Here is a 27,821-nt window from a genome sequence, read left to right as displayed (position 1 = left end):
CACTTTATAGAATCACCGTTGGAAACGTACACCATAGGAACCAACTTACCCACTTCGTATCCGCTACTAACGACGAGAAAGAGGATTAAAATGAATTTGCGCTTCATCTCATCTACAAGTGTAGTCGAGAAACAGTGCGCGTGAGACCACATCATAGTATCGGCTATTCAACAAATGCGGGTTGGTGCTAGGCTGGTCACTCTATGAGATTGGGTTAAACAAGAAAGATCTCATCTCAGCTCATCTCGCAAGAATGTTAACAAAGCCACACATTCTTCTAAATCAGCTGGACACCTGAAACTTTGAGCGTCCGATCGACAGTCAGCTATGCGATGGGTCAGGAAAAAAAAGTTTTTGAAACCGCAACTGTTCAAGAGGTTTGTACACAATAAACAGGACATGTTCCAAAGAATCACAAGTGCAATGGAAGGTTGAAAGCACATATGAGAAATACTGTAAATAAGCACTGCCTAGCCAAAACCAATGCATCACAGCAGAGACTGGTTTGAGTCTAGCTGATCAGATGTATGACCAGACATATGTACAGTATGGTAAACTGGTTGTTCAGGAATCAGACGTAGACAGTATAATTTGACTAACCTATCCTAACCTATCCTAACCCTTGTTCTCAACCTGTGATTACAATTTTATCCTGAATTGGTTTTCTTTGCATGATAATCATGCTTCGGGTCTGACTGAAGATCCTTTGTTCCTGGTACGAATACTTGATTTGGATCCCATCCATACGGTTGGCACTTTTGATAGAAAAAAGTCTCTAGATACGCAAATGGGAATCAATCAAGACATGATTGGGAGGAACAATGAATTAACCTACCGACTGCAGCAAGCGCATGACTTTGCGCAACTTCGTCAGGATAGTAATTGGGCTTTGGGATGTTTCCAGATAAATAGTCCTTCCATTGTTTTGGCAATATCTGAACAGACTGCGAACCGGTGAGAGGTGTTCCTGAACTTGTCTCATACAAAATGAAATCGAAAGTTCCTCTGTTTGTAAAAACCATTCAGTGGTTGGCCTGATAGGTCTAAAACCTTACCGTTTGTTTGTCCGTACGCGAGCATCAACAGTCACAGCGGATAATTCTTGAGCATATTTGACAATATGTTCGAAATGCGTGATCTCATGATAGCCAATTTGAGCTCGTGGAATAAATTGAACCAGTTTATGTGGAGGAGGTGTGCACCATCCTTCCTTGGTAAATGGTTTCGAAGAGAAGGTGGGGAATTTGAAATAGAGTGAAGAGAGTGATATCTCAGGAGAATCCGTCTCTCTGCAAGTAGTTGTCGCTACTCTACATATGATTTGTAGAAACACATTATCCATGAATCATTGCAATTAAATAAATACTTACCCGCCTATACTGGTGATCGGACACTTGATAGTTATCTTCTTATTCGAATTCCCATTCACTAGGATGGACTTGGCCATGTTTTGAACGATGTCCAACTCATGAGGATCCTCTTTACGACTAAGGAAGTAGTGTTGATATCTTTATTTTGAAGAAACCTCCAATGCATTTAGATTTATGAGATTGATAGTAAGTGGAGAGTCTACGCACGGAACAGAATCTTCTGATATATGTTGGACCACCTCTGCCAGTACAAAAATGTCCGAAAACCCTTTCTCGATTTCTCCATGCTGAGTATTACAGGTCGAATCAACGATAAAGTGTTGACGAAACCAAGAATCAACAGTTTGTGAGGAACTGGAGCTTGGGCCCGCTGGAGAAGTTGGAGCCGATGATGCGAATAGCGGCCATTCGAGCAGAAAAATGAGCAGGAGCTTGGAGTATGTCAAATTTGGCATGGTAGAAAAGGAGTGAGGCGGAAACAGTTGTTGGATAGCGGACCAGCCGAGTACCATCGTATGTGATTGAAAAAGCAGGGTTTTAAGTGACATTCTCAAATCGCATGTGATATGAATTCAGACTTGCTTGCAATGGTCATTGAACATCCATAACCTCAAGTGCCCATGCAAATTTTCCTTTTCAAGTTGTCGCTGTCCGTTCCGACGGCGGAGCCAGGTCACATTTATGACTTATAGGGCAAAAGAGATCCGGATGCAACCCTTTTGATTTAAAGGTGACTCCGACTCTAACCCTGCACTCACTGCGGGAAATACACTGGAATACATCATTTATTCTAATGTGAAAATTCTGAGCAAAAAAACAATTCTCTCATTGATTAAAGCTTAAGAATATCCAATCAGACTATAGTAAGATTATACAGAACTTTCACCAACTTTACTTACTGTGTAAGTATATTCTCCTTATTGAAAAGTTCAAATAATCTCGATACATAATCATGCTGAGCAAATTCAAATTTCAATACTGGCATTCTGTCAACGTAAGTGCTGAAATGATGGATTCCTCGCAGTGACTCTACCTATCCTACAACAGCCTACAACAGCCTCGCTCAACATATGTATCCAGATGTATCACATTATGGCTGTTCAATTCTTGCCTCACCTCACTGCCCATTTGTGAGGTGAGGCAGTGGGGTGAGCCAAGAATTGAGCAGCCCTGTCTTTAAGCTTTTCCGATGTTATTTCAGGCACATTGTCAAAGACTAATGCGGAGTCCAAGTGGATCCAGTGGCGTTAAGAGTGAGGAGCGTGCGCCATTATGCGGAAGAATGGCAAAGGAATGACTATCGGCGGCCAGACGCAAGCAAGGTGTGTGTCTGGTGTGTGTCCCCAACGGGGTACGTTAATCAAGAAGCTGTTTTTTGGCGCCGCATCTGCCATGCTTGTTTCTTCTGTTACCCTGTATACATAACCCTGTGAAACTCGAGAACGTATCCCCACGACAAATTACTGCTCACTTCCAACACCTTCAAATTCTTGAGAAATAATGAGGACATGTCGGCAAATTCGCTTCAAAATTCTCAACTGATTCTCGAGTTCATAGAGAGACATGGGGGTATCCTTTGAGGTCTCACTTAGGGTCAATAGGATTGTTTGGCTCGAGAGGCTTCTGTGCACGTCCGTTGATGTTGTCGACGAAAGTACCAAGGCGCATGAGGGCGCATGAATTGGCACTTAGTCTCAGTTAGTGGGGGTTCTGTGATATCTATGGCTTTGTTGCGCATCGTGTAGCTGGAATAGCGTAGCGGGGAAGTTTCGATGCTAGAGTCCAGAGCTGTTACTGTATATCTAATGCCGCTTTGAGTGCTCCTTCTCCTTGAATGACTCACAGAGGCCACCACTGGGATCATCGGTGTCCGCTTTCGCAGTCATAAGTAGGGGTTTTCGCCTCTGTAATCTCGCATTGAACACGATGGCACTTCCCGAAGGCGAGAAATTCTCAATTTGCACGTTTTCATTCAAGGTTCATTCAAACTATCCTCCGCTACATACTCATGTGCGACAGATGAAGTTTAACTTCGACTGCCGTTGGTCTGTTTGGGCGTCATTCCCAAGATTTCTCGAATAATCTCAAACGCAGTCCCTCGCAACATGGTCGTTCTGAATGGTAAGTAGTCGAAAGAGAGTACCTGCAATCGGTGCGATCATCTCTCGCTGTCGTACATTATGCCTGCATTATGCAGTCATTTCCTAAAGACGCCGTATCCTAGGGGTTGAATCAAGTACTATCAAGTAGCTTTCTATCATCAGGTTCCAAGGTCACCGGCTGCAAGGTGTTGCGCCTCGGTCAACCTCCCTAATGATATTCCACTACTTTATAAGCTCTAGGGTGTTTCAAAAGCAACAGTTAGGGAGTAATTTGATTGTTGCCATTCAGGTGATGTTCTAATCGTCGTTGACGATATCTCTACATTGACATCGCTCCCTTCTTCAAGTCGTGGTGCTCGGTCACAAGAGGCTTAAAGCAGGCTTTCAGAAACGTCCCACGCACAACCTCTTCCTACTCTCACGCCTTTCAGCCCACCCCGTCGAGGGAACAACACGAGAATAAGTACATCTTCTCTGTCAAATTCTTAGAAGTTCTAATTGGTGCTCACGGAATTCTACAGTAATATATTCACGCTGATTCCATCGCTTTCCACGGAGGACACGAGCCACAAAGAACATGCAGGCTCGCTTCCAGAACGATATGTACGAATTGAAGCACTTCGTAAGCACCTGTAAGCCCATGAATAGACAATGGAGCCGTTGTCACCTGTATCCCCAATACAGTAGTGCTTCGCGCATTCATTATTGCGTCAGGGTTGGATTATTTATCCCAAGGTACTTATTCAAAAGTGGTTCTTATATGTAGCTGCTGCTGATATGATTCTTCCCCCCTTCTAGCTTGCTATCTTTCCGTCATTCGACTTTGATTTTGACAAAACATCCGCCAGACCCGCACAAAATATTCTCTCACCCGTTTCGGGATTCGAGCTTCGGTCTTCACAAATCTCTACTGTAAAACTTGCGGTATCGATCATGGCGGCCGTTATCATAAATGAAGTTTTGTCGACCTCTGGTCTTGTCGTCGTCTCGACACTCGTCGCCATGCTCTTCATACGGTATTACCGCATTCGTAGATCGGTACAACTTCCCTTACCTCCGGGCCCGAAGAAACTCCCACTCCTTGGAAACAGTCTTGTACATCACGATTTCTCCTTTGATAGATACTATGCTCACACACCCCATTTCTAGGATATGCCATCTGCTTTCCACTGGATTACATTCTCTAAATGGGCGGAGCAATATGGTGAGAATTGCTGAAGTTTCACGGGAAGTCCGACGATTACTTACGGAGGAGATCATAGACTCGGATGTCCTTCACCTAGAGATTGCAGGGGGGAATTATATCATTTTGAATTCGTACCAGGCAGTTACAGACTTGCTGGAGAAAAGGTCGAGCATATATTCGAGCAGGTGCGTATGCTTGAATGCCCTCCGGTTTGAGATCATGCTAACGGACCCCCTTGCTGGGATTTTGTACACAGACCTCATGCCACTATGTTACAAGATTTGTGAGTTGATTTTGCGTATTTTCGAGACGAACCAGAATTGAATTTTTCGTCCGATTATCAGAATTGGGTTCGTACCTTGTACTCTATACTTTCACACAATTTTACCAATCATCCACGCCAACGATTCAGCTGGGATCGTGACGTTCTCCTTATGCCTTACGGGGAGGACTTTAGAGCTCACAGAAAGCTTTTCCAGCAAGGTGAGTTTCGAAGCCACATACAATCATCTCAGATTTTACCGCTGACCTCCGATACCGTTACGTACCATATCCGTATAGAATTCCATCCGAATAACTCACAATTGCATCGTCCTCACGAGAAAAAAGCCTTAGTAGTTTTCTTGAATAAATTAGTTGAAACGCCGGAGGAATGGCTTGCGCACATCAAACAGTGAGTTCCTTTCCCCAGCTTGTCCCCCAGCTCAACTTTCGAGCTTGGAGTAGCTTTTTTTTTGAATGTCAATCACTGATATAGTCGTATCATCTTTCTGGTGTTATGATAATTGCTAATTTAAAAAAAAATCTCTGATAGTATGACAGGCACAATCATCCTAGCTGTAGCGTATGGGATCCATGTGCAGTCTAAAGATGATCCAAACATCGATGCAGCGGAAAAGATGATCGCGGTTCTGAACACTGCTGGAATTCCTGGTGCGTTCCTTGTGGTAAGTACCTACCAACATTACAGTGGTCGCAGCGAGTCGCAGGGAGGGGTGCATCTGATCCCGTTCTGTGGCTTTAGGATGTTTTCCCCATACTCAAATACGTTCCGTCCTGGTTCCCGGGCGCAAGTTTCAAACGAAAAGCTCGAAAATGGAATGGAATTCTCGGTGCAACGATTACGCCCCCGTTCATGAAAGTCAAGCAGGCCATGGTGAGTGTGTCCATCAACTCCCACCACCTGAGTCACATCACCTCAACTGACCTATCTTTCAACCAGGCTAACGGAACCGCGGAAGACTGCTTCAGCTTAAGATGTCTACAGAACACCAAGAACCCTGATCCTCGACCTGATCATCTCTCAAAGGAAGAGGAGATCATCAAGGAGACTGTAGGGACCATGTACGAAGGTACTAGCTTACTGAACCAAAAAGCCTGACATTCCCCTGTATGTATGTATATATCTAATCATCGCACCAGGCGGCGCCGACACAGGGATAACCACTCTCCGGACCTTCCTTCTCGCTATGATGCTATTCCCCCATGCACAACGCGAAGCCCAGGACGAACTGGACCGTGTTATTGGAAAGGACCGATTACCGGACTATGCTGATCTGGACAAAGATTCCTTACCTTATGTGTGCGCTGTTGTGTATGAATGTCTAAGGTGATTTTTTTTTTCGCATTTTGGCTTCCTCCCCCCATAATTTTATCCATGGCTGACTGCTGTTTGGATGAATCAATCCAACTCGAAGATGGCAACCTGTCGTTCCGTTAGGTGAGTGTAACTCGAATCAATCAATCAAAAAGGCCAGTGTTCATAATATCTGAGTGATGATTACTTTCCAGCCTTCCCTCATCAATTGGATGCAGACGATACATATAAAGGCTACTACATCCCAAAAGGCTCAACGATAATGCCCAATGTCTGGTAAGTATACCAATCAAAGTCAATCCTTCTACTATTCTTTTATCCAATTTTTTTTTCCCCCAGGGCAATCCTCCGAGACGAGAAAACCTACGGACCCAATGCACATACCTTCGAACCGAAACGGTGGCTCCTCAAGCAGGGAGAGGGGTGGAAGCTGAACCCCGACATGCGTGAGCCGACAACGGTAGCTTTTGGATTCGGGAGGAGGTAAATGTTAACCATTCAATCCGCGGTTGAATATGCACTGACTCTTAACGATGGCTTCTCAACTAATAAACTAAACAGGGTCTGTCCAGGTAAACACATGGGTCTATCCTCCTTCCACATCAACGTTGCATCGCTCCTTCATTGCTTCAACGTTACCCCTCCCATAGACGAGCATGGTATTCCTATTATTCCGAAGATCGAATACATCTCAGCTGTGTTGAAGTACGTTCAATCCTCTTTTTTTTCAAACCATCTAGTTACTAATTCATACACTTATCATTGGCGGGGGTTATGCTTCTTTTTTCACACACACACACAAAACCGTAGTCAACCCGCTCCATTCCAATGTTCCATCAAGCCTCGCTCGGAAGGACATGTTGCCCTTGTCCAACAGGCATTGTTGGATGTAGGGTATTGAGAGTTGATGATATATTTCAATTAATATCGAGAAGAATGAAAAGTCATTATGGTTGTAATTTTCGTTCATCATGCCACCCCTCTATTATTGAACACATTGATCCCATGAACCGAATAGTTGAAGAGAATTAACATATGTAAGAGTTATGGTACATATTTCTCTCTCCTCTCTACAAGTTGTGGCCTAGAGTATTAATTCACGGAGATGATCGATGAAATATCTCAGATGTTCGATTTCCTGCTGCTCTATAGACTATGTCTCTATATGCAGATGGCGTACAGGCATGATAACAATACGATAACAATAATGAGACGATACGATACGATACATTTCTCATAAATCAAACTGGCTGATTATCGCTATACCTATTGATCATTCACTAACCTTCTAACAATCCCTGGTAGTATATCGGTTTAGTACACGCGCCTGTCATTCAACCACAATCTTCAATCATTTGTGCGCGCGAAAGCTGGGTTCGACTCCCAGCCAGGGAGTCTCTAAGACGTCCTGGATGATGTTTTTTTTTTTTTTTTTCTTTTTTAGTGTTTATTTGATGATTGGGCGTTGGGGCGTTGGGAGGGAAAAGGTACCGGACAGATTAGATTGTTTTTTTTAGAAATGAAGACAAGACAGAAACTCATTCCGATTAATCATTGTATAGAATGAAAGGGTTACGGACAGATTAGATTGATTTTTTAGGAATGAAGGAGGAAGGAGGAAAAGTTGATTATTGTATAGTAGTTACAATTGAGTATGGAAAAAGAAATATTTTTTGGGTAGGAGAAACGAAGCAACGAACGACTCGGAAGTATCAATGCTCCACCTCCTCCCACGCCCTCCCCACCGTATTCTTCAACTCCTCCTGCGTAACCCTCTTCCCCTTCGTGAAATACCCACTCGCAATCTTCGCATCAATCTCCACCCTCGAATCCGGGGGAATCAAATACCCCGGAATATCATACCTCTTCCGAATCTCAATCCCACTCCCCACAATCGCGTCGTACTTCATATCGCTCATGCTCACCATATTATCGATGCGGGTGATCCCGAGCCAGTGGAGGACATCCGGCATGAGTGCTTGGAACCGCATGTCTTTGACCCCGGCGACGAGCTCGGTGGAGCGGAAGTAGGAGGAGGCGGAGTCGCCGGTGCGTTTGCGGAGGTTGTAGACGAGGTATTTGGTTACTTCACCCAGGGCACGGCCTTCTTTGCGGAAGTACACGACGACGCCGACGCCGGGTTCCCCGTGTTCGATAGGAGGGGTAGATGGGTTTGGGTTGGTTGGGGAGGCGGCTTGGCGGGCGGCGGTGATTTGGTCGGGGTGTCGGCCTTGGGCGGTGCGGATGCATTCTTCCATGGCGTAGGTGAGGTAGGGTTTGCATGTGCAGATGTCGGAGCCGAAGACGTCGGAGCCGTTGCATTCGTCGTGCACGCGCACGGTTATCATTCGAGAGGGGTCGTGGATATGTGCGGGGTTACCAACTACCGAGGATTAGCACAAACACATAGAAGAAGTCGAGGAACATACAAATATACACCGTTAACCCCCCAATGGGGGGCAAAAACACATTAATATCCGGCCTGGTGATCAACTCTGGATACATCCCTCCTGTATCCTCGAACAATGCGCGGCGCAACAACGACTCTGCGATGCCAAACCTCTCCGCCACACCGGGTAAATACCAAATGGGGTCTACCGCCGCCTTGGACACGTTGACCTCCACCCCAGCATCAATCCCTTCCACCAAACTCCCATCTTCCCTCCTCAACGGCTCGCTCCCCAGCACAATCTTCCCATCAATAACAATCTCACCACGTTTAACCGCCTCGTCAATCTCCTTCAACTTAATATGCGCCTTGGTCACCGATATCGACGGGCGTATATCCAGCCCCTCCCCTCCCTTCCCCCCTTCCCTCCCCTCCCTCTCAAAAACCTGGGGCACCAAATGTCCCCACGGGTCCATACTCACGATCTTCTGCCCGTCGTGCCACGCGGGGTTTTCGCGGATCTCGACGGGGGGCTCGGTCAGCCCGTACTCGGGTTTGTAGTTGGGGTCGAGGGTGCCCATGGCGATGCTGAGAGCGCGGTAGATGGAGTAGCTCCCGCTGTGCGCACCGAGGGCGTTGCGGAAGGGGAGAGAGGAGGGGAGGCGGGAGCAGATGATGGGGCCGCGGAGGAGAGGGGTGGGGGCACCCCATTTGAGGGGGTAGGGGGTTATGGAGTGTTGGGAGGGGTAGGTTGTTAGGAGAACTCGACCTGGGTACAAAGATTTCTCGCGGGAGAGGTTGGTGCTGCTGCTGCTTCCATTGGCTCCGTTGACTCCATTAACACTGGGAAGGGTCTTGGCCTCAACAGGAGGAGGCGACAACGGTGTACTAACGCTGAGATTATCCAACTACCATCGATGTCAGAACAACAAACCAACACCAACAACCAATCACAAACCTTAACCTGCATCGCCTGCTGAGTCATCTGTAACGACTCCAGCTGCGCTAGAATCTGGCCTAGAACCGCTGTATCCACCTGCGTCGTACTCATTTCAGTTTAAACTTGTTCTTGTTGTTAACGGAAAGAGAAAGAGAAAGAGAAAGAAAGAAAGAAGAGCAAGACCCGCCGATTTGTTCACCTTAAGTACCCAATTAACACGCCGCACCTCATCCGCAAGGCCCCAACACACACTCGGGTTAGCGGTCCGATCCGATCCCACACAGATAACAATTAGGAGTCTTTCCGAGTTCCGCGGATGTCTACCCATCTACAACGTGCGTACAGCTGCGCCGGGGCGTTGGAAAGAGAACGAAAACATACCCAAAAACCCAACTAAACCAAAAAGCAAAAAATCCTTCAAATTTCTCAAGATCCAGGAAATTCGCTGTACACTCCCTGGCTGGGAGTCGAACCCAGCTTTCGCGCGGAAAGAAACCAACACCAATTCTTGGTTATGACAGGCGCGTGTACTAAACCGATATACTACCAGGGATATATTTATGTGAATGGGAGTTGAGGAGTTGATGTTGATGGAGGTTTATATATTCATAAGGTGGGTCAGGGGTGGGTGTGTTGTGGAAACACAATACCACGAAAAAAGACAGAGCTTCAGTGCAGGTGTTTATGAGGAAAAGAAAAGCAAGACGTGCGCGGAATCGGAAGAAAATGATATGTAGTTGTATTGGATATATGCAACTGAAATATGTAAAGCATCGGTAGAGTTGAAGGATCCAGGAGAAAATATGCTGTGCGATGGGGAGTGGGGAGGGTGCGCTCGTACTGCGTTTGGCGACTGTTCCAGCCCGCAGTTGTTAGAGCAAGGGATCTTGCAAAACATTCACCCTGAATGATTTCTGTGTTAAGCTCCTTTGTATGTAGGCTATCGTTATTGTATTCGATGGAATCGAAGGAGAGGATTTTCTGAATAAGAATAAGTACGGCAAACTAAAACCGTGTTCCGTGCTTGGTTGCGATTTGCTGCGCTCAAATTAGTTTTCTGAGGCAAAGGTTGCAGTTCGAAAATATTGCGGCAGGGATCGTTTATTTCAGAGCGGTGAAGAATATAGAATACTGAATATCGAATGCTAATCGTAAGTAGCGAGGGTTTAGCTAGTATGTAAATGACTCACAGTAGTTTGATTCGAGAAGGATGCCAGATGATAGATGGCTGAAGCCGGTGATGGAGGATAAGGAAAATCGGCGCGAGTGACAATGACATTCCGCTCAGGCTGTCACGAGTGACTCAACGCGGTAAGTAGCTTCAGGCTGTTCGTTCTGCTTCATTTCGATCTCCATTCAGTCTTCTTAGGTCTTCTTTCTCACCCAAAAGAAGTACTCAACCTGCATCTGTGAGTAAAATAGTGTGCTCTTGAACACCTATTACAAGCTATTACATGGGACCACACTTGCTAGTATGCAAACATGCTTCCTGCAGTGCCTTGGACTCGAGTAGCGTGGACACTTATTGTATAAATTCAGACCACGAAGCTGCGGAACGACAGGTTCTTCTTATGATCACGCCACTCCTTTTTCATCTTGAAGGACTTGTCACGTATGGAACTCTCACTGTGAGACTAAATGGGGCTGCTTCTCTCAGCAAGTTTTATAAGTACCCTGTCGACCGTCGATCAAATGTCCACTTGAATTCAATTCCCCTCTTTCCCTTTCGGTTTCCCCTCCCATTTGAAAGGCCTGAAACATGCCTTTTCCGAGCAAAGTATGGGGCTTTGACTTATCGGAGGCGCGATGGAGTGCTTTCAAAGGGAAAAACATGTTTGATAAAAGGTGGCCTTATCTTCGTCGCGAACGCCTGTGTATGTTGGTTCTTCGTCCCAGACGATCTTAAACTTCTGACCTCTTACGGTGCTCTCCACTCAGTTGCTTATCAACTAGCCCAAACTATTTGCATGGGAGCTAGCTTATCTGCAACTGTCTCCATGTCACGATACAATCGTTTACAGACCCATGTCCAGCAATACGCTTTGACCCAAACAGGTTTGAGAGTACTTACAACTAATTTTTTTTCTCCCATGATGTTGTTGAACAAGGCTATATATATTTCATAGGTCGAACTTCACAACAACGATATCATTGCGGGGGAGATCCTTACCCTCACATTCTGCTCCTTCATCTCCACCCTATTTGGTCTTGAATTCATCATGTTGGTCCTATGGCCTAAAAGGACATCGTATGCCAGGTCGTACAACTATACGCGGATGATTCTGGCGGTTGTTATGGCCATTGGTCTCCTCCTCGCTGCTATCGTAACCACTGTGCGTATACTCCAACATCAGTCTTCAAAGGTAATTCTTTAACGCAGATTTCCATTTTATTTAGATCGTAGTCTTCACGCGCTCCGCCTTCATCACGGGTGCGTCTGCGGAGCTTCAAGAGCAGTACATAACTGTTTTCTCTCGTCCACCACTTAGTGTGTAACCATCTTTACCCATCAAGCGATGGGTATGAACTGACTCAGTCCAAACTTAGAATACGATACTTATTCGGCAAACGTTGCTTGTGTTTGCTTTCTTTGGATCTCATGGGTGTGTACAGTTGCAGCGTGAGTCCGTTAACATTCTCGTTGTTCATTGTCTAGTCATTATCCTTACGTGGATCATCACAGCACGATTCTTCTGATCATCGGTGTGCGTCGCGAGATGAAAGGTAGTGCCACAAGGGAGGCGACACCTGTATCTACTATCATGCAAGAGAACGAAAAACCAAGCAATGAATTCTCTGAAGGGTCTCGCTCAGGGTCTACACCGTAGTCTCCTGCTTCTTTTTAGACTTCTGGAATGGCTCGACCTTTGCTATATTCATATCATTACTCGGATTCGGAGATTCAAAACGTGGTTTCTTTGTAGAAGAGGACTTTGCTTTGCTTTCCTCTCGGACTTGTTTAAATCTATTCACTAGGGCTCTGGCTTATCTACTATATAAAAGCTATCGATGATTGGCTATGGCTGCCTTGCCACATACTTGCACTACATGACCGCTTCAGGAACATTTGAAGGCTTTTGTATCCGCGGATGAAGACTATTGAGTGGCATTCCGTGAGTGCCGGTTCGATTTGGGACTGATCACAAAGTTCGACGCATGGACAGGGTCAAACGCTAGCTTACATCCAAGAAATTCTCTTGGAGGATGGTCAGCAGTTGTCGATCTAGTAAGGGCGAAGGGAAATCTAGTTATATAGGTGGAAGACTCTGCAAGGCGCTTTTAGCGGTGGCAAGCAATATACTGACTGACTGCTTTATCGAAGCATTTACCACATTGTTTCTGCGCACACCAGAACCCACAAAGCCCGAGCGCTGATACTTATATAACATGATCTAGCACTCCACGAGCTCTTTTCTGGAGCAGGGGCCTTGACGGGGCTTGCATTAAGACGGTCTCGCAATTGCCAAGCGGAGCCTGCTCCTCCTCGAGTCTTCAAGGTTCAATCGTCAAAGGTAGTTCACCTTCCTGTGTTCCATGGAAGACGAAGACTGCTGCCAGCCGTAGAGGTGCCTTAACCAGGCCAGAAAGTACTTAAAGCCGATCGATTCCAAAGTCTAACACTTGTCTTTTCGATAGTCTCCAATACTCCTGCCAATAATTTGTGAAAATGCTCTCCAACTATCGCAAGGTAAGTCTTTCAGACAATCGACTCATCGATGATAACCTTCAAGTTTCTCATATCATTTTACAGATGAACTACGCACTAATATTTCAACTTGCCTTGATGGTTGTAGTACCCGCTATTGAACAAACAGTCTCAGTTGGCTGTTTCTCCGCAGGAACAGAGGGTTCATGTGCTAGCTTCATTCAAACTTTCTGTCAGTCTGGCCAGGATATTCTCCCTGTCAGTCAACCATAATTCATGGATTCGGGCGTTGAAGTTGATTCTTCATTCCTGTTTGCAGGTAGGACCCGAGAACACTTATGCCCGGTGTTTCAACGCCAATGGATTTAAATGTAAGCCACCCTCCCTCTCAAAATTTATTGTACGAATAATCACTCACCGGACTTCATCTGGCGTTCACAAGGCGACTTTACTGCTTGGAACTTGCTTCCCTCCAATTCTCAAGGCAACGTCCCAAGTGGTGTTAACTGCCAAACCGTCCTTGATACTGTTGCTGAAGTATGTCCCCAGGTAAGTTTGTTTTTGGACCCAATGGTTAAGATGCTTCTCATCCATTGACTCAAAGGGCGGTCAAGGTAGCATCACGGCGGGGACATTTGTATTCACTCTCGACCCGAACACAGGAAGCTGTGGCGCAGATGCGATATCTGGCGGTCTCGGAAGTAGTACTTGAAGGCCAAAGTGATGCAAAGCATCATAACAAGTAGCCTCGAGCCGGGATAACGCACTGTGTCAGCTCAATTCCTAGTGACAGCAATGTCGTCCTCCCTCGTGGCTAAATGTTCGCAATTTGACTCAGTAGTGAAGTGAGACGGACAAATATAAGGATAATTTTGTAAGGATACTCTCGTAGCTCAAGCCCGCAACGCTGTAACCCTTGTTTCCATCTATTCCAGCAACTGAAAAGGTCTCCACTTGCCACTCATACCCTCATTCCTCCACTTCCAGGTTCTATCATTCAAGCCATGGAATGTAAACCATTCCAATTTTGGAAAATGTTTTTGTTGCCCGATTATCCTAAGCAAACCCCACATGAAGAATGCATCTTTAACGTTATCGTCCATCGGACCTCCGTCCATGAAAATCGGGTCAGATATGATAAACTCTCTGCTGATTGTGGCCGTTCCGTCTGAAGAAACGGTGAGCTTTTTGAGCTCTTTCGCATCATGGGGAGAATACAGAGGATCGACGGTGATAAGCAACATGAATATCAGAGGCAGACACAACTCTCGTAAGGATCTGAATTGACTGAAGGCTTTCCAAGAGTTTAATCCAGCCTTGATGAAAGAAGCTAGCATAGCCGGGTCTTCTGACTGATGGGCTCGTGTATAGAACGATAGAGTCGAGAGATTCTGTGAACCGCTGAGGCGTGAAATTAAGCAAGGAGGACAAGAGAGGTGTCGCAGCTGTTTGAGGTTCGACAAAACCAAGAAATACGAGTCCTCCGTGGGGGCGACGCCGTCCAGTGTGAGCGATGTCAATGTCGATATCCTGCAGAGGAAATCACAAAGTGCAGCCGGATCCAGGATATGAAAGATGTCCAGAGTTTGAAAAGAAGGGACAGCATCAAAGGCAATCATAGCACTTATGAGCGGCCAGCTATCCGTGCCAAACGTGGATACATTCATGAGAAGAGACAGTAGTTCCTTTTCTGACGCCCCAGCGCTGGAGACCAATTGTTCGTTTTGCATGACATTCGAGAAAAAATGGAATGTCTGCAATTTGACTCGCGAAGCGAAATCATGAATGACTTTGGTAGTCATTCCAGCGAGATCACAGCATTGAATACGAAGTGAAGCGAGTTTCTCAAGGTGTAGGATGTTTTCAAGGAGGGCGGGGGTCAGAGTTGTTCGAGATAGAACGATGGATGTAAGGTTGGTCATAGCTGGTAAGGCCTCGATGAGCGCGTCCAGTGATGCCTTGACAGGAGAAGTGTCGAGAGTTTCTGAAGGGACGTCAATCCAATCTCGAATATCGCATTGGGTGACTTCGAGAGCAAGGGATTCGGCAAAAGCTTCGCCACGATTGATATCTTGACAGAACGGGATGAAGGTCCTGCTTAAAACATCTCTTCTATTCCCAAGACTCTCTTCCTCAGGTTCAGGGCAAAAGATGAGGACCTTATACAGGCAAGGCAGAATCTGGGCGCAGAAGTAACGACAGACGAGCGCCAAATTTCGGAGACTATTCATGCACTCATATACGTGCTGTGGGCTGATATATATGCCGTCCCGAGGTCGTATGTGGTCGATAATTTCAAGATAGATTTCGAGAGGAATTGGGGAAAGCTGTTTGTGATCACTGGAACGTCGTTCTGGTGCTTGGATTCGATTGTTAAAAAGACGAAAAGGATCGGAAAGAAAGTGGGAACTCACAATTCCATTGGTGAATGTTACGAATCGTCGATAAGCTGGCTGAATCCTGCGACATATCCGAATTGAGATGAGTCGATCTATTGATTGGACTCCAAGATAAATTTGAAATATTTATAACCCGGACCACTGCAGCCACCATTTTTCGGAGCTTCGCACGGACATAGTGGGCGCTTATACGCCTTTCAAGTCTTCCACAGCACAGCCAACTCAAAGCATATCTCAGTGGCTAACGCAAGGATCAGGCGCAAACATAAATCGAATCCAATCGACGTTGCCCATGGCCAACTTGACTTGTCAGAAGAACCTGAGCTATCTAGTACAGTCCTACCTACGCTCTCCCTGCGCTCTTTTACACTACGGTACGCTTTTCGTCAGTCGATGGGTACATATTCAAGAATTGCGTGTTTGGACCACGAGTGACAAGACTCATGCGCACTCTTGTGCCTCCCTGTGATATGTAGTATCTACTCATAAACAGAATCGGCCGTGGCGTTCTTTTTATTGATACCCATCACCGTAAGTGATATACACATTACAATCTCCAGAACAAGACTAAGCTATTTCTACATACACGCTCATACAGGTAGTACCACGAACATACTCAGGTCTTTCACCGTCTATGTTCATTTGAGATCTTGAACCTCCGGTGTGCTCATATAGGTTGTCTACAAGCAGGTTCTATCGCACGGAGCTCCGGGTAAAAACCGCGCAGAGCACAGGCTATACAGCTACTACGGCACTATATCTCGCTAAATCAGTCCTTGATGGATGATATTCCACTATAACCTACTATAGCCAGGGCGAGTTGTCGGTTGGTCGGCTAAACTCGGGTGTATTTAAAGGCCGCATGCCAATCAAAGACCCCCATACTTCAGTGAAGTACTCATCCCACATCTCTCCGACAACGTGCTGGTAACGTTGAAGGTATTCCAACAATTTTTACGACTTCGTTCAGTATCTCAATCGCATTTCGCCTCCAAGCCACGTTTCGCCTTCCTTCTATCTGATCACAATTCTGCATCCATCGTGTACCCAATGGCCTCGAAAACTCCTCCTGCCTTCGCCGCATCCTTATCACTCGTTCTTCTGATACTTTCTGCCGTCTCTGCTGCTCCGTTGGCCAGAGAAGAAGCAGCGGGCGCGATTTCCTTACCTGCGCGCGTCGCTCCAACTAACCCCGATGGGACTTTTAATCTAGAAGCGGCAAAGCGTCTCAATCGGAGGGTCGTCGAAAAACATCGTCAAAACTTGATGAACCTGAAAGAAAATTCCGGTGGAGAATTACCGCAGGTTTGTACCTCTCCAAGTTCACTTCTCTGTTGAACCTTTAGACCTACTGGCTTTCCAGGGCATGGAAATTCCCGACCCCGCCTCAGCTCCACAAGATCCTGTTCATGTTCGTCGTACTGAGGAGCAGGGTGGAGACACAGTCAACCTTCCACCACACGACCCACCAACTACATCCAATGGCGTTTTTGATTCAAGCAAGGCGCGCGAGCTCAATCACAATGCCTTGGCGAAGTACACCCAAATCAACTCAAATTCACAAAACAGCGATGGAACACCACAGGTTCGCGACATACTCCCTTGACCTTTCGTAGTTGTTCTATCTTGCTCATGTTTCATATGCAGGGTACGGAATCCTCAGTCAAGACTGGTGGTACTGCAGGCGATCAAAGCAGTGTCAAAATTCGCAGAGGCGATAAGTCCGACAAGAAAGACGAGGAGGGTTTAACGGACGAGGAAGGCGACGTGGAATGGGCAGGTAAGCCCAACGATCCAATATGCTGTGTTTCCTGAATTGATCGTTGGTTTCTAGGAAATATCGAGATCGGTACACCTAAACAGAAATTCTTGATCGATTTCGATAGTAAGTTCGTTCATTTCCGAGATTGACAAAACAATAGATTGTTTTTTCCTCCAGCCGGTTCGTCTGACCTCTGGGTTGTTGATAAGTCTTGTACCGAGGGACCTTGTTCAAATAAGAAGCAGAAATATGACGCAGGAAAATCGAAAACATCCAAGCAGGAATCTGGCACCTTTTCAATCCTGTACGGCGACAATTCCACTGTATCCGGTCCAATTCACTCCGATACCGTCACTGTCAAAGGAGTGACAGCCAAAGATCAGAAATTCTCCTCCGTCACTACTTTGTCCAAGAGCTTTGCAGACGATCCCACTGCTGGTATTCTCGGTCTTGCCTGGCCAAAGATCTCGAACCTGAAAGCCACGCCTTGGTTCTTGAATGCTGCTGAGCAGGGGGCTGTAAAGACAAAAGAGTTTGGCTTCCACCTTTCCTCCGGCAAAGGATCTGAGCTCTACCTTGGAGGGACGAATCCGGAGTTATACGAGGGCTCTCTTGAGTATCACAAGGTGGATCCCTCGGATGGTTTCTGGAAGGTTTTGGATGCTAGTATCTACGTAGGAGGGAAGGAAGCGGGGAAGGACTTCTCAACCATCATCGACTCTGGGACGACGCTCATGTATGGTCCCCCAGATGCGGTGAAAGAGTTGTTCTCCAAGGTCGACGGAGCGAAGTTGTATGACGAGACAGAGGGATTTTACTCGTTCCCTTGTGATAAGGTGCCGGAAGTTTCGTTCAGCTGGGGTAAAAAAGGCAAGAAGTTCGTTATTCCATCTGAAAAGTGAGTCTTGTAACGCTGGGGTATGATTCGACCGACTGTTTAACCCAATCCTATTCGGTTAGCTTTAACCTTGGGACAACTGAGAAGGGTAGTTCTTCCTGTGTTGCGTCGCTGGCCGCTTCAAACCTTGGGCTCGGAAACGCTTGGCTCATTGGTGACAGGTTCGTCCCAGTCCATTGTTGTATGTTGCATGAAAAATGACTAACTATTCCTTGCAGCTACATGAAGGGTGTCTACTCCGGTTTCCGTTTCGGAAAGGAAAAAATTGAGGAAGATGCTGCTGTTGGATTCGCTGAGTTGAAGAAGAAGAAATAAGATACTGTTTAGATTTTTGTGTAAGGTTGTAATGGATCTGTATGGTAAATTTGGGTATATGGTTCGGTCTTGTGCGTCTATTTTGCGCAGCGGGGAGGTCGAGAAACACTGTGCCAGTGAGCCTTATTCGGGCCTTATCGGGCCTTAGAGATGATATCAGCAGCTTTGGCTTGTGGGGAAAAGCCACTTTCTGGCAACGGCATCACCTGGGCATCACGACCTATCACGACTCAATCTTCTTGCATGCTCTTATAAATATCCTCTTCCTGCAAATCCGATGGAAACTACGTTTCTCTTCGCAATCAAATAGCTGTACACAAAACGTTGACAATACACCGAGTTTCAAATAACGACATCCATCGGAGACGAGTTCTTCACTGTTCTTCCACTCTCACACAGCTCCGAGTCCTTCCTGAAGCTTTCTGATCGCCATCTCGGAATGCATTCTTGTCGGAAACTATGAGAAACTATCGGGATCATGCTATATGCATGTCACAACTTTTGGTGGAGGCCTGTGTCCTGCTCCTGCCTGTGTCCGAATCGGATTTCAACCGGAACCTCCAACGGAAAACTTTGTCAGTGAGTTTGATGCGCTGTGACTTGGAATTTGAGATCAGGAATCATAGCTTTGCAGAGCCTCGCCCGCCTTCATCCTCCTTCATCCCATCCATATAAAGATCGCTTCATAGAGAGGGTCAGAAAAGGATCCACTCCAAAAAACCCCTTCCTCCGAGCCCGCGTTCTGGCATCGCTGACGAATTTTACGACATTGACGCAACTCTACTTCCGTGTATTCATTTTCCATTATTATCTGCTAACATATACATCCGCCGTATCGACAATGCTTCTCAAAATCTCTTCCTCTGTCGCTGGATCCATAACCCTCACACTCGCCATCGCGGCGCTTCCAAATTGTGTTTCTGCCTCCCCCCAAAGTGAACAACCCTATGGAGCAATATCTTTGCCAGATCGTACCTTGCTGATCAATGCCGATGGTACCTTCAATCATAACAAGGCCGTCGTTTGCAATGCTGCGACTGCACTCAAGTATCGTCGAAACCTGATGAACCTCCAAGGAAATAGTGGAGGATCTCTACCAGCGGTTCGTGACTTCGTCTCCTTTCTCGATAAGTCCACTAATCTTGATACTACTTTAGGGTATGAAACTAATTGATATTCCACTGCGAACCCAAATACAAGTTCGAGGGCAGCATGACGAGAGTCTCACGGATGAGAACGACGATTCAGAATGGGCAGGTAGGTTGTTCGATGATGTTTCTGGAAACTGCGTAGTTGAGTATTTCTCTATAACAGGCATGATTACGATCGGTAGACCTGGCCAAAAGTTTTTAGTGGACTTTGATAGTACGAACATTACTTTCTGATAATGCAAATTGATCAACTATTTTTGTTCGTAGCCGGCTCCTCCGACCTCTGGGTACCCTCATCGCTGTGTAATTCCACTGCATGTTCAAGCAAGCACAAATATAATGCGAGCTCATCCTCAACTTCCCAAAATGAGACCGGCACGTTCTCTATCCAGTACGGCGACGGTTCTACCGTATCTGGTTCAATATACTCTGATACCGTCACCTTCGCGGGAGTCAAAGTTCAAAGACAAAGATTTTCCGCTGTAACTAATCTATCGTCGAGCTTCGCTTCTGACCCAGTCGATGGTGTTCTCGGCCTCGGATTCCCTTCCATCTCAATCTTGAAAGCCGATCCTGTTTTTGTGAGCGCCGCTCAGCAAAATGCCATCACCACAAAGGCTTTCAGCTTCTACCTCGCCAAGAATAATTCTGAGCTGTATCTCGGCGGAACTAACCCAAAACTATACAACGACCCGATTGAGTACCACCCAGTGGACAAGTCAAACGGGTTCTGGCAGGTCAAGAATGCCAGCATCACTGTCGGGGGACAGACCGTCTTCTCGGACTTTGATACTATCATTGACTCTGGGACGACGATCATGTATGGACCCCCGGATATGGTGAAAGATATATATTCCAAAGTCGAAGGTGCCGAGGTATTTGACTCCAGTGAAGGTTTTTATTCTTTCCCTTGCGATAAGGTGCCGGAGATCTCGTTCAGCTGGGGTGGAGAAAAATTTGCGATCTCGTCTGAGAAGTGAGTGTCACATGCATCGCATCTTTTCGTTCAATTTGAATACTAATACTCTTTCTATCTATATCAGTTTTAATCTAGGAACTACTGCTCCAAATGCCTCTACCTGTGCTGGCGCGCTCGCTGCTAAAGACCTCGGACTTGGAAACACGACTTTATTACTTGGTGATAGGTTTGTTCAGTCTATTGCCCCTTTGAAATGCGAATTTTTACCAAGTGAACCTGTCAATTCTTATAGCTGGATGAAGAACGCCTACCACGTCTTCAGCTTGGAAGAAACTGCTGTTGGATTTGCCAAGCTAAAATAATGTTTGAACTTCATTAATGATTGATATTCCCAGATGTACCTGTATAGTTTGACATGCTCAACACTATTACAATATGTAATTTTGGTTTGAAAAGTTCATGGAGAACAGGTAGGGCACACTCTGGCACACTGGCGTTCTACTTGATTGAGATACTAAGTTTTTGAGCGCAGTCTTTAGACGCCGACATTTTGGCGTCCAGAAAGAACAGGAAAGAACCCAGAATCATCGTCATGATCTAGACTCGAGTTGACACTTTGGAAACTGGCGCTCTGCCGAGAAAGTGATTCCGCATATCGCTTCTCAGCAGCAGACTGGTTCGAGTCTAGTCATGATCAAAGATTCTGCCTTTGCTTACAACATTAACCCTGATTCGTCATCCCTGCAACCAAGATTCTTTTCGAGACCCAGAATTTCGACCCAGCTCGATGGGTCAATCGCTGCTGAATATACATACTCCTTTGTTGTGCATCTACAATCTATTGTGATATTCCATCTGAGTCCCTCTCACGGCGGATTTTGCACACTGCTCTCCGGAAAAGAGGGTCAAAAGGAGCGCAATGAGATCAAGCCTTGTTACATCATTGTTATAAAAATTAAATAAGTACGGTATGTTTTAGGTGACATTGTCTGTGGGTATCAACAGGTATCAGCCTGTATCGACTTTTAAGGGTATGCCCGAGCTTTCCAGCTCAGGGCAGTGGACACGCACCCTTCCCGCACGAGCGCTGATTTACTAATATAATAGGTGCTGTTACTTATCAAGATTTACATTGCTCATCACGCTCTGACCTATTCTGGCATATACATAGTGCATCAGTGTCACCGCTCAACGCGGTGTTTCCTAGTTTCTTTGTGTAACTTGTAACATTAGGTTACATTCTGTCCTTTCTTCCATTTGAGATCAACAGGTGAGTCTCCCCGATTTCTAGACTTGATGAGATCCCCAGGTACTATAAATACCAATCATATCTGTTTGTCGCCTGCGAATTCCTCTCGAGCTGGTATCTCGACTCATCCATAATGGCTTCTTCCGGCTGGTCCCTCTTCAAACCTACAGACCTCATCCGACTCACCGCCTTCCTTCTCCTCACCTGCTACTTCTGGTCAGTCGCTGCCCTTGATAAATCAGTCGCTCCTGGTGGAAACTTCGACTTTTCCAATTGGGAGCTTCAGCTCTGCACTGGCTCCAAGGACTCTCCTGACACTGAATCCAGTTCGTCCCTCAAGGGTGACGGTGGCTATGAGGATGACAAGTACTTTTACACCTCTAGTACTGACGGTGCACTCGTCATGAAAGTTCCTGGATCCCCTTCATCTTCTGGCTGTGTTACAACCACCAACTCCCTTCATTGTCGTACGGAACTACGTGAACTTGGTAGTTGGGATCCCCAGGATACGAACAAGCTGACCGTGTCGCTTGCTGTTATTCAAGCCGATGACAGTGAGCACGGGACTGTCATCGGCCAAATCCATATTGATGATAGCGTTTCCACCAAGGTTAGTTGACATTCTGATACTGAGATTTGCTTTTCTGATAAGCAATCACTCATAGCCGGTCATTGAGCTGTATTACAACAGTAAAGGCGTAATTGCAGCTGGTGTAGAACAGACACGTAGTGGGGGGGATGAAAAGTTCACGACTTTTGAAACCACTGTTCCGCTTGGCACCGAATTCACATATGAAATTGATTATAGCGGGGGAACGTTAAAAGTTACTGTCAATGGGGAGGAAATGACGCTCGATACATACGATTTGGATTCGCCAAAGAGCTATTTCAAGGCGGGAAACTATAATCAGGGATCGAGTCCATCAGAGGTCCATTTCTATTCCATCTCTATCGAGCATTAGGATGGTGCTGAAAAGAGAGCAAGACAAGAAAGGACGACATATATTGTACAGAATGCTTATCTTTCGCCACTGCGCTGTGCGCGAGCGTTAAATACAAGACTGGCTGTAGTTCGCTATAGTAAGTAGGATGGATTAGTTGGATTTTATGAAGAAAACATGAATGAACCACGTCCTGATGTCCGTCCAAACTTCTAAAGAAGTATCATTGAGATTGTCGCGTGCTCTACCCACTCTCTCCTCACAAGATAGACACTTGCCTGAAAATGAATCCGTTACTGTAAATGAGGAGATTTTAGAGTCCGGATTTTCAATGACAAGTGCACGAGTAAGGTGTATCCATTATTATAGATATTAATGTACTCGAACTCAGTTGCAGCAAGCCATTAACATTTTGACTGCGACTAGATGGATTATCCATACCTAAGATAAGATAAGATAGAATTTCGAGGTATCTGCTATGTAAATGCCTGTTCACATCGGTGAACTCATTCACAGCGATGATGCTCACTCCTAATTTTCCTCTCTTCAACTTCTTCCCCCTCTCCACTCCATAGGCAGTCCCTTCTTCCCTTGACTCGTGCTCCTTCCTCCCTTACCAAAAACAACAACAACCCCTTCTGTACCTGCTCTTCCCGTCCTCCCTGCACGGTGTAGAAAGTCCACGACGTTCCTAGGCTCATCGACGATGAAAACGTGTCGAACTGAAGGTGCAAAGTCAAGACCACGGGAAAGGAGTGAAGTCGTTAGGAGGACATGAGGAGTGTTGGATAGTGTCGGCGTTGCTGGTGTTGAAGGGGGTTTTGAGGTGCGAGATGAAGGTGATGCTGACGAAGAAATGACGAGAGGCTGCAGACGGCGTGGAGCCGAAGACGTCGAGGACTGTCCTTCCGTGGTAGGATTGCTGTCGGATGAATCCCTTGACTTTGACCGCACTCTCAAGAATCCTTCTAAATGCTTATTCGATCCACGCCTTCGTTCAGAACCTTTTCTCTCAGCCTTGTCGGATTTTCCTTCTTCGACAGGAACCCCAGGGTTCGGGTGGTCTTCCCCCGCCTCGACGACAGTCGAAAGCGAACCAATTCTGCTCGTTAGCGTGACGGTCTTGATGCCCTTTTCCTCCAAATAAGCGCCTAGATCGTCGACCTTCGCGGATTTATTGCAAAACACAATGATCTTGCTCAACTCCGTTGGCCCTTTACCCACATTCCCCATCCATCTACGCTCATCTTCCATCCAGACAGCTCTTAGCCGCTTCTCAATATCCGCAAGTTTGTTCCCTCCACTCCAATCTACTTGATCGATTTTTAATGAAGTTGGGAGGCGATGGAGACCGGACGAACGGAGTATTCCAGCGTTGGGACGAAGGCTGCGACGGGGGCGGCGGGCAAAAATCGCAGGATGGTGTTGTTGAAGATATAGCAGGAGCGCGGGCGGGATGGTGGCAGTTGTTAAGATGAGGTTGAATGGATATTTAGTGGGTATTACAGATGCTGCTGAGGTTACTGAGGTCGATGAGGGCGACTGTAGAGACTCCGACGCCGAGTCGGAACGGTCATTTCCCTCTTTAGGCTCCTCAGCCACGTCCTCGGCCACAGCAGGTGCCTCAGGATAGCACTCCGCACTCAAAACCTTATCCTCTTTCACAAAAGTTACCTCCTTTCCTCTAGCTTTACTGATCTCTGCCAGAATCAGGCGAGTGAACGAGTTGAAGTCGGGATCGAAGAGAACGTCGGCCTCATCTATTATAACCCATTCGATATTGGACAGACCCATTTCTGGCTTGCCTATGCTTCTGCGTGTATTTGCGTGACCATTGTTGGCATCAGTGGCATCTGCGCGATCCCAACCCCTCCCGAATATCATCTCGAGAAATTTCATGGGTGTGCCGACCATGACGTCCACTGGACGGGTAGAGCCAGAGGTTGATGATCCCACTGAGCCTGTTAAAATATGTGCAGAAGAATCCCGCGATAAGGGTCGGACGTCTAATTCAGTCACTCCGTCAGCTATCTGTTCTCCCTCCGTCTCGGTGACTCGCATCTCTCTCAAAACCATTGATTCCTTGTCAGGAGCCCGGTCTTTATCCTTCTCTCGATTATTACCATTGGCTCTACTTGTGCACACCACCCTTAGCTTGATCTCATGGGACAGCGTTTTGGCGAAACCGGATAGCTGTCGGGCTAGTTCGTGCGTGGGTGCAAGGACGAGGGAACGAGGATTGTATGCATATTTAGAAGCGGGGCCGTAGGTCGAAGAGGTTTTTTGAGCATTCTGAGCCAACTCGGATACTTTGAGTGATTGGAGGAGAGGAAGTAGATAGGCTATTGATTTTCCCGAACCCGTTTCAGATGCGAGGAGAAATTCCTTGTAAGCAGAAGGTTCGGAAACCGGTTCGAGTGCGAGAGAAGGAAGAGTAGAGGAGTCAGGACTGTTCACTGCATCAACAACCCTTGCGATACTCAGTCTCTGGATCTCAGTCGGACTTGCCTGCGGACCAAGAATATCGTTCAAGCACGAGACGAGTCCTGGAAGGAGAGGGGGAGAGCTGAAGGAGGTAGATTCCTGGGTTGACGACGAAGTCAGCGGGACCGTCGACAGTTTGCCTTTACGTTGAGTCTATAAAGGCGTCAGTGTACATGTAAGAGAGTGGTAAAACGAAATATTCAGATAGAAGAATCAACTTACCAGAGAAGGTGGAGGGCGATAAAACTCTTTCAGTTGGGGTAAACCACTGGAATTGGTGGCTATTTTTGGTTTGAGAGGAATATGAGGCGAAGATGTATGGGTTGACCGTTCTCTATGTAGATCTTTCGTATCTTTTGCTGTCTGCGGTATGATTGTCTCCCTTACGGGGACTGTTCGTTCTGTCTTTGGCGCTCTAGTTATCCACGACTGAATTTTCGACCCTACACCACCATCTGCAAATTTCCCGGAATCTGTTGACAATCTTTTACTTCGCCCTAATGTTTGTTCTGATTCCGCTTTCTGATTGTGGATTTCATGTTTCCACGTTCCGTCTCGCTTCGCAATCCGACTTTCCAATTCCTTTCGCCTGCGTTCAACCGCGTCAACCTGCATGCCCCGTTTCATCTCTTGTACCATTTTCCGGTGTCTCTCTTCCCTGGCTTCCTTTTCATGCCTTTCAGCCAACTTCTGCGCCCACTGGTTCGCGTCCTGATTTCGTTCGGTTTGGAAAGAGGCAATGCGCTGCTGAACAACGTCTTTTTCACGAAGTCTCGGGAGCTCACGGGACAGGCGCGGGCGGTGGGATTCAGGTGTCTTCGTGGTAGATGATCTAAAAGATTGTGCCGGGGATTGTTCGGACGACGGAGGTGACGGAGAGGTCCAACCACGACTATTTTGTCGATTTTGAGTTCTTTTTCCTATTCAACGACTGGGGTTACATGAACAAACGTATGAACAGAGGGTATCACTTACGTTTGGACGGGTTCGATGCATTATTTTTACCAGTTTTGAATGTATGTACAGAGCGCGTTGAAGTTTTCAAGGCCCCGAGCCCTGTCACTTCTCGAAAAGAGGAAAGCAGAAACACAGACGCAGACATAGCTTAGTGCGAAGGCGAAAGCTAGAAGTCAAACTAGAATTCAAGCCTGTAAGGCTGTAACGGGTTCTTCAGTAACTGCAACAAAATATCTGAGAAAAGAAGGGCATGAAGAAATTTGGTATTCTGATCTTTGAATCCCCGAAGCACAAGCCCAGGAAAAGGGTTGAAGTCTGAAGCCCAACTCGCACAATCCCAACGTTCTGGACGAAAGGCTCGGTCAAAGGTCGAATGTTGTTCCGGCAGGCAAAATTTTACCATTGGCAATGGGCGCTTAAATCGGCGTTCAATTCTTGATGCCGTTTATCCCTCTTCCGTCTCCCTCTCCAGACTTTGAGCGTAGATCCCCGAACGCTCTAGGTGCAGGCATTCTTTCAGGTAGGCATATGGCTGCCCACCAGTCCCTACCGGTGTGTACCAAGCTCCATGTTAACATTCTACTTGTATACATACACGCAAATACTCCTCCTTTTGGCTGCAAATCAGCGTGAACCGACTGTACAAGGATATAAAGTGATACTAGGTCCACCGTCACCGTCTAGATCTAGCCATCAACATGTGCCCTTTGAACTTAGTCTAGACTGAACTCAGATGGATCAGCATTAAGATAAATATGCCAACCCTCCAGGTCTGAACCGCGCCCCAAAAAGGAAGCCCGTAAAGATTCAGAACCGCACTCCGGCAGCTAAATTGCCAGGTGCGAAGATTGAACATATTATGCATAGGGATACAAGGCCATTAAGGAGAGACCATTACGAACTATTTAGTAGTATTGCAAGGAGCATGGATTATAATGATTTCCCGTCAGTCTGGACGCCATGAACATGGTTCCTGTATCCAGTGATGAAAATGCTCTTGTTGCGTCGCAGAAGGATCAGTTTAAGATTTCATTAACAGTTTCTACTAATAGCTGGAGTCTGTTTTCCATTTTCTCGTCCACCGACCGGCACACTTCAAAAGAATTGCATAATAGTGGGAAGAAGATGAATGGTTCCTGTCCGCAATGTGTCCGAATGTCCTATTCAAGAAGGGAACTTTTGAACAACTGGGGATCTCACAGGCAAAGGCACGAAATTTCGTATACCGATCTTGAAAGCAGGATGCAATTTGGGTAGGAGATTTTCTGAAGTATCTTGTATTGGCAGTCTACAATCGCTAGATGTCCATGGATCTTCCGCTTCCGAGTTGTGTTTGGATAAGACAGATATAAAATAACCTTGAAGTCGGAAGAACTTCATAATGAAGTATTGAGTGGAGAAGACTCGGAACTTCGCTGATTATAGTCTGTTCAATTGCGAGAATCATGAGCTCCGCAACGTGTAAGGATAAGGATTCTAGGCTAGAGTGAGAAACGTCCGTCAAGAGCTCGGAGGG

General features: G+C 46.4%; 10 protein-coding genes and 2 non-coding genes across 12 annotated transcripts; 7 read left to right on the top strand and 5 right to left on the bottom strand.

Moving 5' to 3' along the window:
• Window positions 1-328: 328 nt before the first annotated feature.
• Window positions 329-2,047, bottom strand: C8R40DRAFT_1077805 (uncharacterized protein). The gene is made up of 6 exons (XM_046226997.1): window positions 1,578-2,047; window positions 1,371-1,508; window positions 1,056-1,310; window positions 836-1,005; window positions 601-775; window positions 329-515 (listed from the first exon to the last, which is right to left on the bottom strand). Exons 1-5 carry the CDS (start codon window positions 1,916-1,918, stop codon window positions 648-650), a joined length of 1,032 nt encoding a protein of 343 aa, XP_046092486.1. The 5' UTR covers window positions 1,919-2,047; the 3' UTR covers window positions 329-515; window positions 601-647.
• Window positions 2,048-4,288: 2,241 nt separating this feature from the next.
• Window positions 4,289-7,254, top strand: C8R40DRAFT_39626 (cytochrome P450). Its single transcript, XM_046234921.1, has 16 exons — window positions 4,289-4,567; window positions 4,622-4,676; window positions 4,735-4,843; window positions 4,915-4,941; window positions 5,003-5,008; window positions 5,071-5,141; window positions 5,220-5,331; window positions 5,473-5,605; window positions 5,683-5,814; window positions 5,881-6,010; window positions 6,081-6,267; window positions 6,356-6,378; window positions 6,450-6,531; window positions 6,595-6,738; window positions 6,817-6,960; window positions 7,066-7,254. The coding sequence occupies exons 1-16, from the start codon at window positions 4,406-4,408 to the stop codon at window positions 7,154-7,156; spliced, it is 1,608 nt and encodes a 535-aa protein (XP_046092485.1). The 5' UTR covers window positions 4,289-4,405; the 3' UTR covers window positions 7,157-7,254.
• Window positions 7,255-7,550: 296 nt separating this feature from the next.
• On the top strand, window positions 7,551-7,650 carry C8R40DRAFT_t16. The gene has a single exon. It is a non-coding gene; the product is annotated as a tRNA-Asp (tRNA).
• Window positions 7,651-7,735: 85 nt separating this feature from the next.
• Window positions 7,736-9,913, bottom strand: C8R40DRAFT_1077785 (cyclohydrolase). The gene is made up of 3 exons (XM_046226996.1): window positions 9,603-9,913; window positions 8,685-9,552; window positions 7,736-8,638 (listed from the first exon to the last, which is right to left on the bottom strand). Exons 1-3 carry the CDS (start codon window positions 9,693-9,695, stop codon window positions 7,968-7,970), a joined length of 1,632 nt encoding a protein of 543 aa, XP_046092484.1. The 5' UTR covers window positions 9,696-9,913; the 3' UTR covers window positions 7,736-7,967.
• A 123-nt stretch (window positions 9,914-10,036) lies between these two features.
• On the bottom strand, window positions 10,037-10,137 carry C8R40DRAFT_t11. The gene has a single exon. It is a non-coding gene; the product is annotated as a tRNA-Asp (tRNA).
• Window positions 10,138-11,214: 1,077 nt separating this feature from the next.
• On the top strand, window positions 11,215-12,799 carry C8R40DRAFT_39554 (uncharacterized protein). The gene is made up of 6 exons (XM_046234919.1): window positions 11,215-11,458; window positions 11,523-11,647; window positions 11,711-11,917; window positions 11,982-12,072; window positions 12,132-12,204; window positions 12,268-12,799. Exons 1-6 carry the CDS (start codon window positions 11,344-11,346, stop codon window positions 12,410-12,412), a joined length of 756 nt encoding a protein of 251 aa, XP_046092483.1. The 5' UTR covers window positions 11,215-11,343; the 3' UTR covers window positions 12,413-12,799.
• Window positions 12,800-13,251: 452 nt separating this feature from the next.
• On the top strand, window positions 13,252-13,942 carry C8R40DRAFT_1164814 (uncharacterized protein; the record flags this gene model as incomplete). Its single annotated transcript, XM_046230571.1, has 5 exons — window positions 13,252-13,272; window positions 13,336-13,488; window positions 13,550-13,601; window positions 13,673-13,779; window positions 13,835-13,942. 5 exons carry the CDS (start codon window positions 13,252-13,254, stop codon window positions 13,940-13,942), a joined length of 441 nt encoding a protein of 146 aa, XP_046092482.1.
• A 214-nt stretch (window positions 13,943-14,156) lies between these two features.
• On the bottom strand, window positions 14,157-15,699 carry C8R40DRAFT_1164813 (uncharacterized protein; the record flags this gene model as incomplete). The annotated part of the gene is made up of 2 exons (XM_046230570.1): window positions 14,157-15,589; window positions 15,645-15,699. 2 exons carry the CDS (start codon window positions 15,697-15,699, stop codon window positions 14,157-14,159), a joined length of 1,488 nt encoding a protein of 495 aa, XP_046092481.1.
• A 980-nt stretch (window positions 15,700-16,679) lies between these two features.
• C8R40DRAFT_1065067 (aspartic peptidase domain-containing protein) lies at window positions 16,680-18,604 on the top strand (the record flags this gene model as incomplete). The annotated part of the gene is made up of 7 exons (XM_046225612.1): window positions 16,680-16,934; window positions 16,993-17,214; window positions 17,277-17,409; window positions 17,464-17,514; window positions 17,569-18,289; window positions 18,352-18,450; window positions 18,508-18,604. 7 exons carry the CDS (start codon window positions 16,680-16,682, stop codon window positions 18,602-18,604), a joined length of 1,578 nt encoding a protein of 525 aa, XP_046092480.1.
• An 841-nt stretch (window positions 18,605-19,445) lies between these two features.
• On the top strand, window positions 19,446-21,036 carry C8R40DRAFT_1164811 (acid protease; the record flags this gene model as incomplete). Its single annotated transcript, XM_046230569.1, has 5 exons — window positions 19,446-19,706; window positions 19,762-19,861; window positions 19,919-19,969; window positions 20,023-20,731; window positions 20,799-21,036. The coding sequence occupies 5 exons, from the start codon at window positions 19,446-19,448 to the stop codon at window positions 21,034-21,036; spliced, it is 1,359 nt and encodes a 452-aa protein (XP_046092479.1).
• Window positions 21,037-22,146: 1,110 nt separating this feature from the next.
• C8R40DRAFT_1004036 (alginate lyase 2) lies at window positions 22,147-22,885 on the top strand (the record flags this gene model as incomplete). Its single annotated transcript, XM_046222785.1, has 2 exons — window positions 22,147-22,533; window positions 22,589-22,885. Coding segments are annotated over 2 exons (684 nt in total), but the record flags the coding sequence as incomplete, so codon positions are not given.
• A 183-nt stretch (window positions 22,886-23,068) lies between these two features.
• On the bottom strand, window positions 23,069-26,681 carry C8R40DRAFT_1077735 (P-loop containing nucleoside triphosphate hydrolase protein). Its single transcript, XM_046226995.1, has 3 exons — window positions 26,324-26,681; window positions 25,571-26,268; window positions 23,069-25,501 (listed from the first exon to the last, which is right to left on the bottom strand). Exons 1-3 carry the CDS (start codon window positions 26,448-26,450, stop codon window positions 23,411-23,413), a joined length of 2,916 nt encoding a protein of 971 aa, XP_046092477.1. The 5' UTR covers window positions 26,451-26,681; the 3' UTR covers window positions 23,069-23,410.
• Window positions 26,682-27,821: the final 1,140 nt, after the last annotated feature.

This window comes from Lentinula edodes (assembly GCF_021015755.1).
Source record: "Lentinula edodes strain Le(Bin) 0899 ss11 chromosome Unknown C8R40scaffold_1, whole genome shotgun sequence".
Classification (NCBI taxonomy): domain Eukaryota; kingdom Fungi; phylum Basidiomycota; class Agaricomycetes; order Agaricales; family Omphalotaceae; genus Lentinula; species Lentinula edodes.
This window is presented reverse-complemented; position numbering and strand designations above follow the sequence as displayed.

What these genes read in the sequence shown, in the direction of transcription:
- C8R40DRAFT_1077735 (XM_046226995.1), bottom strand. Translation starts at nt 26,450, where the DNA reads ATGTCTGCGTCTGTGTTTCTGCTTTCCTCTTTTCGAGAAGTGACAGGG. An exon ending in TGCATCGAACCCGTCCAAAC is followed by an intron (nt 26,269 to 26,323) that starts GTAAGTGATACC and finishes GTCGTTGAATAG; the next exon opens with GAAAAAGAACTCAAAATCGA. An exon ending in ATCGCCCTCCACCTTCTCTG is followed by an intron (nt 25,502 to 25,570) that starts GTAAGTTGATTC and finishes ACGCCTTTATAG; the next exon opens with ACTCAACGTAAAGGCAAACT.
- C8R40DRAFT_1077785 (XM_046226996.1), bottom strand. Translation starts at nt 9,695, where the DNA reads ATGAGTACGACGCAGGTGGATACAGCGGTTCTAGGCCAGATTCTAGCG. An exon ending in AGCAGGCGATGCAGGTTAAG is followed by an intron (nt 9,553 to 9,602) that starts GTTTGTGATTGG and finishes CATCGATGGTAG; the next exon opens with TTGGATAATCTCAGCGTTAG. An exon ending in GGGGTTAACGGTGTATATTT is followed by an intron (nt 8,639 to 8,684) that starts GTATGTTCCTCG and finishes AATCCTCGGTAG; the next exon opens with TTGGTAACCCCGCACATATC.
- C8R40DRAFT_39626 (XM_046234921.1), top strand. Translation starts at nt 4,406, where the DNA reads ATGGCGGCCGTTATCATAAATGAAGTTTTGTCGACCTCTGGTCTTGTC. An exon ending in GTTGTGTATGAATGTCTAAG is followed by an intron (nt 6,268 to 6,355) that starts GTGATTTTTTTT and finishes TCCAACTCGAAG; the next exon opens with ATGGCAACCTGTCGTTCCGT. An exon ending in GCAACCTGTCGTTCCGTTAG is followed by an intron (nt 6,379 to 6,449) that starts GTGAGTGTAACT and finishes ATTACTTTCCAG; the next exon opens with CCTTCCCTCATCAATTGGAT.
- C8R40DRAFT_1077805 (XM_046226997.1), bottom strand. Translation starts at nt 1,918, where the DNA reads ATGTCACTTAAAACCCTGCTTTTTCAATCACATACGATGGTACTCGGC. An exon ending in CCGATCACCAGTATAGGCGG is followed by an intron (nt 1,311 to 1,370) that starts GTAAGTATTTAT and finishes AATCATATGTAG; the next exon opens with AGTAGCGACAACTACTTGCA. An exon ending in CGCGTACGGACAAACAAACG is followed by an intron (nt 1,006 to 1,055) that starts GTAAGGTTTTAG and finishes TTTTACAAACAG; the next exon opens with AGGAACTTTCGATTTCATTT.
- C8R40DRAFT_39554 (XM_046234919.1), top strand. Translation starts at nt 11,344, where the DNA reads ATGCCTTTTCCGAGCAAAGTATGGGGCTTTGACTTATCGGAGGCGCGA. An exon ending in TCGCTGCTATCGTAACCACT is followed by an intron (nt 11,918 to 11,981) that starts GTGCGTATACTC and finishes CATTTTATTTAG; the next exon opens with ATCGTAGTCTTCACGCGCTC. An exon ending in TGGGTGTGTACAGTTGCAGC is followed by an intron (nt 12,205 to 12,267) that starts GTGAGTCCGTTA and finishes GGATCATCACAG; the next exon opens with CACGATTCTTCTGATCATCG.